We start from the raw sequence: 12916 nt of genomic DNA on the forward strand, positions 1-12916 counted from the left end.
ACTGGCAAAAATTTACATCTGATATGCGTTTCACAATTGGGCGGGGTAAAATGGCTCGATAGCGCCACCTATAAATGTTCTACAGAGTGCGCCTCCCGCTACGTTTCACGTACGTGTACGAAATTCGGTACATGCATGTAATGACGCGACGTTAAATTGCGAAGATCTTGAGTTTTCGTCGAAGGGCGTGTCCTCGGCGGCCTGACAAATTTTTATGTTTCGCCATGAAACAGAAAGTTGCTGTAACTCAGGCAAACAATGTCCAATCTACCCCAAACTTCACACGTTTGATATGAGTTCTGTCCTGAACACATGACCATGCTCAAATTCAGTTACAGTCATAGCGCCACCTGCTGGCAATAGGAAGTGTTTAACACTGTTTTGGACTCCTAATAACTTATAAAAAAAGTGCCAGCAAGTGCTAAACATAATAACAACATACTAGAAACATGCTAAAACATGCTAGCAAACATTAGCTAAGTGCTAAAGCATGCTATTACTGCAATTAAATAGGAATTTGCTATAACTCAGGCATTGAATGTCCAATCTGCCCCAAACTTCACACGTTTGATAAGAGTTCTGCCCTGAACACATTTACATGAGAATATTCAGTTATAGTAATAGCGCCACCTACTGGCAACAGGAAGTGACATGTTTAACACTGTGATGCAGTACTAGCAACATATTAAATATGCCATTGAGTTATATACATGTTAGAAACATGTTAAAAACATGCTAGCAATTCTTAGCTAAGTGCTAAAGCATGCTAATGCAATGAAACAGGAAGTTGTTGTTTCTGAAGAAGGCAATGTCCAATCTGCCCCAAACTTCACACATTTGATAAGAGCCCTGCCCTGAACACATCTACATGGCAATGTTAAGTTAAAGTAATAGTGCCACCTACTGGCGACAGGAAGTGACATGTTTACTACTGTGATGCAGTACTAGCAACATATTAAATATGCCATTGAGTTATAAACATGTTAGAGACCTCTTAAAACATGCTAGCAATTATTAGCTAAGTGCTAAAGCATGCTAATGCAATAAAACAGGAAGTTGTTGTTATTCAAGAAGGCAATGTCCAATCTGCCCCAAACTTCACACGTTTGATAAGAGTCCTGCCCTGAACACATCTACAAGACACTTTTCAGTTATAGTAATAGCGCCACCTACTGGCAAGAGGAAGTGACATGTTTAACAGTGTGATGCAGTACTAGCAACATATTAAATATGCCATTGAGTTATAAAGTTGCAGTGTGAGGTTGCGCTCTAGCGTCAAGGCTGCGTACTGCACGCTTAAACACTGTTTCTTTCACTTGATACAGTGTCAAATATTAATAATTACTGTAATTTCATAATTAATAACTAATAATTAATAAAAATGAGGAACGCTTCACGAATTTGCGTGTCATCCTTGCGCTCCCTGCGAGCCGATCTTCGGTTCCCCTTCTGTTCCACTGTTTCACTTTTCCTGTATCCTGGTTGGCCCGTCGTCGTGCTCGCCATTGGTCGGAGCTCTGTTCCACTTTTCAAACTTCCAGATATGGTCATGGTGAGTAGCTTGCCATTGGTCCTTCGCGAAAATTCCACTTTTCCTGCACCCTGATTGGCCTGTGGGCGGGACCACCCGTCAGCGCGTTTGGGGTGGGTGAGTGAGTGACGTTAGTAGGCTACCGTTTATTGCTGACAGCGATCGATCTACATTTGACTGGATTTTCGTCCATCGAAAAGACATCATCATCATTATTTGCTGCAATTGTTTTGACATTCGTCATTTGAAGATATGGAGGTAAGAGGCCATTACGATTTTATTACGATTTGCTTCATTTTCGTGTGGTTCGCCGGCGCCGCCCCTGTAACGTTACACATGTACTGTATACGCGAAGTGATTTAAACAGATTTACCACGCTTTTACCTCGACTATTTTTATGTATATTGTGTTATTTAACAAGTTGTAACAACTGCTTAGTTACGTAGTACTATAGTTACTGCTATAACAGTCAGTTACTATAGTTACTGCTGTGGTTGTCTCTTCGTACGTTTTGATGTGCCTCGAATTATTGTTTTGAAATAAATGCATAATGCTATATGCATATATATATATATATATAGTAGTATAACCACATTAGTATTCTGAGAGGTTATATACATGTTGTACAGTTATAGAGTTAGGTAACAGCAGGATGTCAAAAACGACCCCCGCCACCTGACCTGTGGCTGGGGGGGATGGGGGACAGAAAGCAAAGTTTTGCAGGGTCATGCATGGTCATACTCAAAAAGAGCAAAATATCTAAAGTCAGACAGGTCATGTCAGTGTGACCTGTCTTCTGACTTTAGATATTTTGCTCTTTTGTGTTGATAAAAGAGATTTTGATTTGGTTGTAGATAAATAAAAAAACCAGTGTCTTCACTAAAATGTATTTATCTGTTGTTTTAAAAAAAAAAGTGTTAATTCAGATGTTGTTATGCATTTATACTCCAATTTTAGGTTCTAACGGATAGTGTGGTCATATAGTGAAACAAAACCCATATTTTGAGATCAACTTTAGCCCTTTTTTTGCCAAATAATGAATTAAATCCCTCATATTCCTTAAATTTTGATGGTTCAATTTAACTTGTAGGGTCAATAAAAGCAAATGTCCCCTTGGACATCACTTTTGGCCACTACTGTAGATCTGACAAGTGTATTTACTTAATTAGTGTTTTAACAGCACTGTGTTATTTCTTTATTTTGTGTCTTGTAGAAAATGCATCACAGTGCCCAGTTCCGCAGGGAGTCCTCCGGTGAGCTCACCCTGAAACCCTCACCTGAGGCAGCAGCCCTTGCTGCTGCCTACAGAAAAAATCCCACCCCGGGACGCTCGTGGCCTGCTGCGAGGGTGAAGGAGGAGGCCATCAGTCGCGTGGCAGCAGCGGGAGGTGATACGTCCGATCACCAGCTCGCGATGAGTGAATACGCCCTGCAGTTCGGCCAGTACCGGGGCAAGACCTTTAAATGGTTGCTCTCCAACGACGTTGGTTACGCATCCATGGTGCTGGCCGTGCATCAGCGGGAGCGGGAGGCTGGCGACACCACCCAGTCTGCTGTCATGAGCAACAAGGACGTGTTGCTGCGGTATGCCGGCCTGTTTCCTGACATGGTGGCTGCCATAAGCGAGCGCCGGGTCAGAGAGGGCTTTGGCACACGAGCCCAGGAAGACCAGGTGCTTGTTGGATTTGGCAAATATGCCACCATGTCATTTAAGGACCTTTATGAGGCGACGGACCGCGACAGAAAAGGGTATGTGTTCACATCTCTAACAGAGAATGCAGACAGTATGTGTAGTGTTGGGCTAATCATGTGTCCCTCTATTTCAGCTTCATCAAGTGGATGAAAAAGCAGACTGCAAGACCCGGTACGAAGATGGAAACTCTGCAGAAGTACATACGGAGGAGAGACGCTGACATGCTGTCAGGATCAGCGTCTCCAGGCATGAATCTAACTTAACTTTGTTTTTGTAGGGTTTATATTATAATTCTTGCATAAACTTAACACAGTTATTAAACTGAACTGATCAGACACTTGAGCTGATAGTCTTTTTTTAGCAGAGTTTAAACTTGTCTCATGTTTAATAATTTTTGCATTCTGTAAAGCTGCTTTTAAACAATCTGTATTGTGTCAAGCACTATATAAATTAAGGGGACTTGACTTAATTAACACTGTTCATCCTAATATTAACAGTGGCCAGCTGTGCTTCTGCAGAGGAACCGTCTGACGAAGTTCTGCTTGCTGCAGTGGCACATATAGATGTTCCAGGTGAGCATTACCTTCTCTTTAGTGGGATTAAATTTGTGATTTAATTAGAATACCGTGCTGTTGTACATTTATATAACCTGTTTCGTTATTATGTATTATCAGCCTTCAAATGGATGGTTTTGAACAGTAAAACAGTAAGGTATGAGGTCGTGCGGGCTACCGTGGCTTTCTTTTTTCCTTTTTCTTTTTGGTGCTTTTAATATTTTACAACATCTTTTTACACTCCATGGCTTTTTTCCAATGACGTTGCCTTTTCCCCACCCTGCTCAGCTTTGAGCATCTATCTTTTTATCTCCACACATTTCTGTGTGTCATCATCTTTTTGTCACCGAATGATTTTCAATCATTAAATGGATGGCTACAGCTGCAATCACTAATCTTAACACACTACTAATATCTAAATAGTAGCACTAATATCTAGCAGTAGTAATTGTATTAATCTTTTAGTAGTAAATAACACTGATGGTGCCACTTCTATGCATCTCATTTCCTTTTTCCTTTTATGCCAATGCAGCTGATGTGACTCAGTCCAGTCAGCCAGAACCTCTGCCCTCTGCAACGAGAGCTGCTGTGCCAGAAAAGCAGCCTCTGCCCACAGAAGAAGTAAGTAAAATGCTCAAATGGTTAGTGAAAAATCTGCAGCAGAAAAAATAGACCCACACGATTTTTCTTTTTCTTCCCCTTACAGCTGCTGCTGCTGCCTGAAGGCTGGAGACAGACCCTGCCCAAAGAGCAGCATTTGTGGGTCAGCAAGGCTCTTTTCACCAGAGACAAGTCTGCGAGGCTAGTTCTGACAAAGAACTTGCGTCTCTGGTGGCATCCTCCTGGGCCCCGTCCTCTCTACTCTCAGCCCCCTTCTAAGCCTGATGCCTTCTATCATGCCAGGCTGTTCCTGTGGGTCCCCTACCGCTTGTGGTCATACAGGCTGCTCTGCTCACAGCCCAACTGTCGCCGTCTTGGTTTACCGCTGACAGCATGCGGGATGTACAAGACGGTCAGGAGGGTCTTGGATGCCAGCGGCTGGTACTTCATGGCTACTGAGTACCTTGAGTGCCGGTCCTGCAAAAAGAAGCTGGTAGCCTGGTCACATGACATCCTTAATCAGCTTGATCCTGTTCACAGGGAAATGTTTCCTGCGGTTTTGACCTACAGGTTGGCACACTTTTTTTTTTTTTTTTTTACGTTTTAACTTGAGAAATTGTCTTTCATGCTCATTATTGAGCTGTGGTCTTTATTGTTTTATCATGCAGGCTGTCCTGTGACAAGGAAATAGTGAGGTGGATGCGAGGACGCTCATTGGGGAACAGTTCAACGTCTGCCTACCGAAGCCTGTGTGTCAGGCACAGAGAGCATTGGATTGCCCAGACAACCCATTTTCTCTCTGTGGTTGCAAAGTTCCCGGACCACGCCACAGACCCTAGCAGTCTCGCTGCCCAGCTACCTCAGATGGTACCTGTGCCTCGTCCGGCATGGCTGCTGTCAGTTTACGCCAAAGACGTACTGACACGGCTGCCGGAACTAAAGGCCAGGGTGACCTCCATCTATGGAACAATCCTGAAGATGGATTCCACTAAAAAGGTAAGAAGACACATGCTCATTACATCACCATTAGCAGAGAGGCTAGGTCACCTTTTTGTTCTCATGTTTTCATTAATAGTATTTCTTCTGTCACAATATAATACATTTTTTCAATGTAAACCGACAGGTGTTTCCAGATTAATACTTCTTTTCATCCTATTTTAGGTCACTAAGAAACTGGCTGGCGAGGCTGCTGGCACAGCAGCATGGGCCACGGATGTGGGAAATGAGTTTGGCCAGGTCCTCATGTGTGTCCTCACTGAGGCAGAGGGTGATGGCCTACTCCCCATGTGCTCTGGACTCGTGGAGAGGTACCGGAGAGCTGGGGAAGCTCCTCCCCAAGTCCTCTATGTGGACCGGGACTGCTGCTCTGCCACCGGGAAAGGGAAGGCGGCTGCAATGTTTAGTGAGTGGGACCAGCTGATCGTCCGCCTGGATCTTTGGCACTTCATGCGGAGGTTTGCAGTAGGGGTGACCACAGATAGCCACCCGCTTTACGGCCCCTTCATGAAACGCCTCACCTCTTGCATCTTTGAATGGGATGCTTCGGATGTGGAGAGGCTGAAGGAGGCCAAGCGGGCGACAGGCTGCGAGCCCACCACCAAAGAACTGGCAAAGCATTGTCGCCGTCGCACTCGAGGGACCCAGGAGACGAAGCAGCTCATTGAGCAGATGCTTGTGGACTTCATGGGGGCAACGGACACCATGGGCATCAAACTGCTTGACCAGCAGAGGATGCAGGAGATCTGGCGGACCCAGCAGCGCCACTTAGAGTGCATCCAGGACCCGCCAGGTGTACAGCTGTACAGGAAGGTAGGAGAGGTGACCAAGGGAGGGGTCATTCTTTCCTCGTATCGCTGTGCACGTGGCTCAACATCCCTGGAGTCGTTCCACCTGCACTTGAATCGCTTCGTGCCAGGTTTGCATTACACAAAAATTGCGTCTGTTGTTTATTTGTGTGTGATTGCACTGTATGTGTTTTTTATGGTGATCTGAATTTGTTTTTAGGTACAAGAGCAAATGCTTTGCATTTTCAAGTGTACCTGTTGGAAGGACTGGTGCAGTGGAACGAGGCACGTGGGGTCGCTGCTGTGGAAGGTGCCAGTAGGGAGGAAATCTGCTACGGTGGCCAGCTCCTGCATTACTGCAATGCCCTGAGCCAGCAGCTTCTGGGTCGGAAACTGGCACAGGATTACACCAGCCCCGGTGAATACACAGGTATTGTGTTCATGCAGACATTTTACTTTAGGTGTTTTTCGCCCGCGTGTTATTAAAACATCTATGTGTGGTACACTTTGTATTTGTACAGGAGAGCTCATTGGTGTGGAGTACTTGTACTCCCAAACCAACAGAGCGTTTGAGGAAGACGCAGGTGTAGATCCTGACATTCCCGATGGGATTCGGGATGAAGACCTGCAGGATGATCTAGAGGGTGATGAGGGGTTTGAGGATGTGTGCCTTGATGAGCCCATTGAATTTATGGAGCTTGAGGGCACAGACCTGCAGCCCCTACGCCCTCCTGGTCTGTCCTCATCCCAGACGGTCTCAGCAGCTGAGTCTTCCTCTCCCTCCTTGTCCACTCAGAGCCAGGTAAATTAATTTCCATAAACACACTGTGTGTACACTGAGATTTTATGGTGTGTGATGATGTTGATATTTCATTTGGGGTTTATTTTATAATAATGAATGGCTGACTGTAGATTATCTCACTTATTTCACAACTATATGAGTAGATTAAAAAAAATACTTTCATGTTGGTACATTTATTTTACATTGATGATAGAGGAATTTATTCATTTCTTTTCGTGTACAGACGGAGAGTGTGGGTCCAGATGGCCGAGCTGGCTATGACCACGTCATTCGGCTGGCCAACAGTCTGGTTGACCTGCGCCATCAGGGGTTTGTCACCCAGAGTAAGGTGGATGAGATAGTCATGCTGTGGGACACCATGTCAGATCATGACAAGGGCCCTCTTATCTATCCACCCCGTCACCGTGACAAACAACTGAAGGGTCGCTTCAAGGTCAGCCATTCAAAGACCAATGTGACCCCGGGCACTGAAAGTCTGAAGAGGTACTGGTTTCTGTTTGTTTTTTTCACTTTCTGTTAAATCGTTATCATTTGATTCACTTGGAAAGTTCTTTGTATCTTGGCTATGATTATTACCAGTCTTGTAACCAATGTTATTTACTTTTGATTCTTTTTCACTTTGCAGATGCTTCCTTGGAGCAGGTGGACCAGCTCAGTGGCCCAGCACAAGCCGCTTGGTGGAAGCCATCTGTCTGGCTCTCTGCAGGATCTACCCTGCCGGTCAGACCATCGCCGGAGCCCGGTTAAACCGATGGGCTGCCATCATGAGGGACTATCGGATGATCCGGGATATAGTCCTGAGCAGCCCCGGAATCATGGCCCGGACCAAATTAAAGCTCTTTGAGCTAAATCAGCTCACGATTTCCCAGTGGTAGGTTCAGTAATTGATTGTTCATGTTTCCATCTGTTTTCATATTCATTATCATTTTTACACACAGATAATAATTATTGTCTTTTCTGTACATAGGCACAATGACCGTATAAAGAGGCAAGAGAGGGAGGTGTTGCAGCAGGACATTCAACCTTTTAATGCTCCTTTGGTGGCCCCTCAACAGCTCCCCCCGGTACTGCCAAAATTACAGGAATTAGTCCAGCATGGACACCCATCATTTGGGTTTAAAATACCTGAGGATGCGTCCGGACAGGCAGCAGCGCGTACTCGAGGCCAGCCTCCTCCAGTGGTCTTGACGACAGCAGCTGTTGCCAGACCCACACCTCAAGTCCCGCCAGGCACAGTTTACTCTACCACCACGTGTGTACCTGTACCTTCTGCGTCTATAGTGACGCCCGTTCCTGTTTGTGCTGCGCCCGTTCCTGTTTGTGCTGCGCCCGTTCCTGTTGGTGTTGCGCCCGTTCCTGTTGGTGTTGCGCCCGTTCCTGTTGGTGCTGCGCCTGTTCCAGTTGCTGCACCTGATGAAAAGAGGGTACCAAGGACAACAGCGTGGCGTCGAAAGAAGTTGTCAGAGGCAGCCACAGCAGCCGCAGCTCAAGGCTTGACACCGAGAAAACGGCAAATACCTCAGCAGTTCATTTGCCAAAAGTGTGGCCAGCCAAAGACTAAAGAATTTGGCCACAGCCAGTTCCGGGGCGTACACTTCTGTGCAAAGTCTTCTGGGAAGACTGTGGCACAGTGGATGGAGGAAGTCAAGAGAGGAGAGACAAAATAGACATGGACACAAACGGATACGTTGTAAATACGTTTATTTAATTTTTAACAAATAATTTTATATATAAATAAACATATTTTCTTTTCTAATGGCTGTGTGCATTTCTGCATTTCTGAAAGAAAAAGAAAAAAACAATAATATTACATGTATCAGGTTTTACAATACCATAGTAATTTTATTGCATACAAGAGATAATTAAAAAACATAATTTAAACGCACTTCCAAAAGCACATTGCCTGTATACATTTATATATGGTTGTGTTAATATAGTTTATTTTTAAACTGCACTAAGGATTTCACTTACATTTATTGAAATACTAATGGATAGATATGATTGAAAATCAATACCACATTGTCCAGAAGTCTGAATCCTGAATTCCATTCATGCATATGGTATGAACTAAAATATAAAAACTTTAATTTTACTTTAAAAACTATTTAAAATATAATAATCATTTTAATATATTTTTAATATTTGACTATAGTTTGGAAATACCATTTGATTTAAATGAATTAATATAGACATAAATATAAACATATATATATTATATATATAAACAGGACATTTTACGGAAATCAATTTTTCAATTCGGAATTTTTATATGATACAATACTATTACATGATATTCATGTTAATATATCTTTAAAAAATCATACATTGTACATTGTATATGTATCATACATTGTCATACATTTAATTATAACACATTTGATAAATTCCCTCATGTCAGGGACATATTGTGACAGTCACAGCACATGGCTACTTAATATGCTCATGTCATACCCAAGGAAGCACATGGCTACTTATTATGCCAGTCTCAGGTACCTTGCTCTGCCCACCCCCAAGGCACGCCCCCTAAATGATCCCAATTCACTGATTTCTCTCTTTTTAGCAGAGATTAGGACCCCACAACACCACAGGTGACCCAATTGGGGTTTTGGGGTCACCAACTTGAAGTTCAGGGCCTTGAAAGGCTTGAAAGGGTCCCAGGGGCCACAGGGGGCCCACAGAGAAGATCCGCCAGTTTCTTCAGGCTAGGCTCACCAGCAATGGTCTCTGGATGCAAGCCAATCAGCGGTTAGTGTAATCGAGCGTTTGTCGAGCGTTTTCAGCTGTGGGCCAATCAGCAGCTCGGATAATCGAGCGTTTATCGAGCGTTTTCAGCTTTGGGCCAATCAGCAGCTCGGATTATCGAGCCTTTATCGAGCGTTTTGGGCCAATCAGCAGCTCGGATTATCGAGCGTTTATCGAGCGTTTTGGGCCAATCAACAGCTCGGATTATCGAGCGTTTTTGTCATGGCAATCATTAACAAACCGGACGTGACACCGAGTCACCGAGTGAGTACAACAACAATAAATAGAATATTACTTATGTACTGATATAACATTGTCTTCCCAGAGTACTTTTACAATGTACTGACATGGAATTTGTTGATGTATTATTACGTCTTGCCGTCAATCGCTGGTTTTGATATGCAAGTTAAAAGATAGTTAATTAGCGTGAACGTCAACGTCAGGCGTCCTGTTTACACATTTAAACCATTATTTACACTTCGAATTTCGACTCCAAACTCTGTAGATGTAACGTTAGTAACTACATCTACAGGGTCTAAGGAAGATAACCACGTAGTCTGATCAAAGATTAAATACATTTTGAGAGATCGCTAGCATGTAATGATTGCTTTGCATTGGAAATTAATGGGACTGTAACGTTAGCTAGGATACTACAGTTTAATTACAACATGTGACGATCTCTGAAAACAAAATAAAATTATGAAAAGACCATACAGTTAGTATCTTTAGACCCTTAAAGGATTAGTTCACTTTTAAAATGAAAATTCTGTCATCATATACTCACCCTTAAGTTGTTTCAAACCTGTATGAATTACTTTCCTCTGCTGAACACAAAGGAAGATATTTAGAAGAATGTCAGTAACCAGACAGTTTCTGGTTCCCATTGACTTCCATAGTATATTTTTTTCCTACTATGGAAGTCAATGGGAAAGCAGAGGAAAGAAATTCATACAGGTTTGAAACAACTTAAGGGTGAGTATATGATGACAGAATTTTCATTTTAAAAGTGAACTAATCCTTTAAGATTATAATATCACCACGTGAAATCAAAATATAAAGTTTAAGTGTATGTTTTATGCATTAACGATCAGCCTGTTTGTTTAATGGCTGCCAATGCATAGGGGGCTAACCCTGGGGTCATTATTTATTTACCTGTTGTGTCACGTTATGTTCATTTGTTAACGTTAATATGTCAATAGTGAATGAATGTGTAGTACTAGTATATCATTAATCTTATGTGTGATATTCCTGTTAATATGGCAATTAACATGTAGTTTAACCTGTAATGCTCGTTTAATGCTGTGCTGTGTCATTTCTTGTCATTGTAGAGATGGTTTTTGCTCATTTAAAAGTTACGGCCTCGCAGCATGCTTCTCCTGCGTCTGATGAGGCGGTGGCCTTCATCGCCGCTAAGGGGCCACGCGGGACCGCCACTGCTACGAGGGCCAAGAAGCCGGAGGAGGTGGAGAAGGAGGCCCAAGCCTACGTCGTCTCCAAGGGCGGTGACCCTGGTAACCACATGCTGGTGCTGGGCTGCCACAGCATCCAGTTTGTTAAGTACTAGGGTCAAACGTTCCGTTGGCTCCTGGAGAACGACGTGGGCTACACCACGCAGTTGGTTGCCAGCCACCAGCGGGAGCGGGAGAAAAGTGCCTCCGACAGCCCCCTTATGGCCAACAAGGACGCACTCGGCCGGTACTCGTGAGCCCACCCTGCTTTTGCGGAGCAGCTTAGGTACCACCGGGTGCACGAGGAGGGTGTGAGGGTGAGGCGCTTGTTGGCTTTGGGGACTACAAGGAGGCTACCCTGAAGGACCTGTACGACTCTAAGGAGAAGAAGCACCAGACGTAAGTCCTGTTGTGGTGAAGGGCAGTGGACTGTTGACAGGGTGCTGTGACTTGTTGATATGCGTGTTAATCTTTGATCATTGTCTTGCAGCTTTGTCAAGTGGCTACGGCGTAAGACACCGCAGCCTGGGACCTCGATAGACGCCGCCAGGAAGTACATCCTGGACCAAGACAAGGAGCGGTCGGCAGAGGCGGCTGCTACCCCCCCACCTCCCACCAGCAGCAGCAGCACCACCACCTGCAGTGGCCCCAGCAAGGCCGCTGCTTCCACCGCGCTGCCGCCACGCAAGCCGATCGCTCCCATGTTCTCGGCCCTACTGGGAAGGCGTCCAATGGCCCCAGGTGAGTTCCAGGTAGATCTCTTTCTTTCTCTTTAACACAACAGAGCTTCAGTGTACAGGATTAACTAACCATTGCCCAAGCGGCCTGCGACCGGCGGGTAATTATCCAGCTGCGTGAGCGTACTCGGGGGAACAGCGCCACGCAGCTGTACAAGAAACTCTGTGAGGCACACACAGAGGCCTGGATGCGGCGGTCCATACACAGTACCTCAGCGTCATGGAGCCCTTCACGTCGCGAGGTGTCGTGCGCAGGTGCACCCCACCACCAAAACCGCCACCCGTGCCACAGTAGTTTACCCTCCCCGCTACAGGGACAGGCCAGCTCGGGGGCGCTTCATGGCAGCGAAGCCAAGCCGCACCTCTATACCTGGTGTGGAAAGCTTGAGACGGTAAGGCTACACTTCCATCATACATTTCCCTGATGTACACACAAGCTGCTCTATGTAATGTTGCTCATATCGGTCATTGTTTTTGTCCATTGTCCGCAGCTGCCTGGTCGTACAGACCTCTGGACCTGCCAGCAGTCCCAGCGCAAGGTAGAGGCTGGTAGAGGCAGTATGCACCCAGCTCTGCCGCTTGATCTCCTCGGGCACCCGTGGTCGCGGTGGAACAGCATACTGCTTCGGTACCAGCACATCCGGGACCTTGTGCTGGGCCACCAGAGGCTGACATGCTTGAATGACTTACTCTCAAAATTGTACGTGTAACTAAAATACTACGTTGAAATCCGTTCTCAGGTTCACCAGGACGCAGCAGGAGAAGGAGAGGACTGTGCTAGCTTCAGGCGTTGCAGCAGAGGGACGACCACCAGCGGCAGCGGGTTCGGCGGCGGCAGCGCCAGCATCAGCGACAGCAGCGTCGCAGACAGCAGTTTCACCGGCTGCTACTGCAACTATTTCGTAAAACCAAAGTGACTGAGACAAACTAACCCTATATTAAAAACAAAGCCTGTAAATGACAAAATCAAAGTGGCGAAGATACAAATCTTTGTCATTATTTTCTTTGTTATTAAATATCAATAA

The 12916-nt window shown here is 45.1% G+C and overlaps 1 protein-coding gene and 1 long non-coding RNA gene across 2 annotated transcripts in view; one reads left to right on the forward strand and one right to left on the reverse strand.

Moving 5' to 3' along the window:
* The window catches only part of LOC306984276, a 40391-nt gene that overhangs the window by 11657 nt on the left and 15818 nt on the right, over positions 1-12916 (reverse strand). The window lies entirely within an intron of this gene.
* LOC306984272 (uncharacterized protein) lies at positions 11947-12696 on the forward strand. Its single transcript, XM_079585482.1, has 2 exons — positions 11947-12283; positions 12383-12696. Exons 1-2 carry the CDS (start codon positions 12080-12082, stop codon positions 12599-12601), a joined length of 423 nt encoding a protein of 140 aa, XP_079441608.1. The 5' UTR covers positions 11947-12079; the 3' UTR covers positions 12602-12696.

Source organism: Phoxinus phoxinus (genome assembly GCF_949152265.1).
Source record: "Phoxinus phoxinus genome assembly, chromosome: 17".
Lineage (NCBI taxonomy): Eukaryota > Metazoa > Chordata > Actinopteri > Cypriniformes > Leuciscidae > Phoxinus > Phoxinus phoxinus.

What these genes read in the sequence shown, in the direction of transcription:
- LOC306984272 (XM_079585482.1), top strand. Translation starts at nt 12,080, where the DNA reads ATGCGGCGGTCCATACACAGTACCTCAGCGTCATGGAGCCCTTCACGT. An exon ending in GGTGTGGAAAGCTTGAGACG is followed by an intron (nt 12,284 to 12,382) that starts GTAAGGCTACAC and finishes CATTGTCCGCAG; the next exon opens with CTGCCTGGTCGTACAGACCT.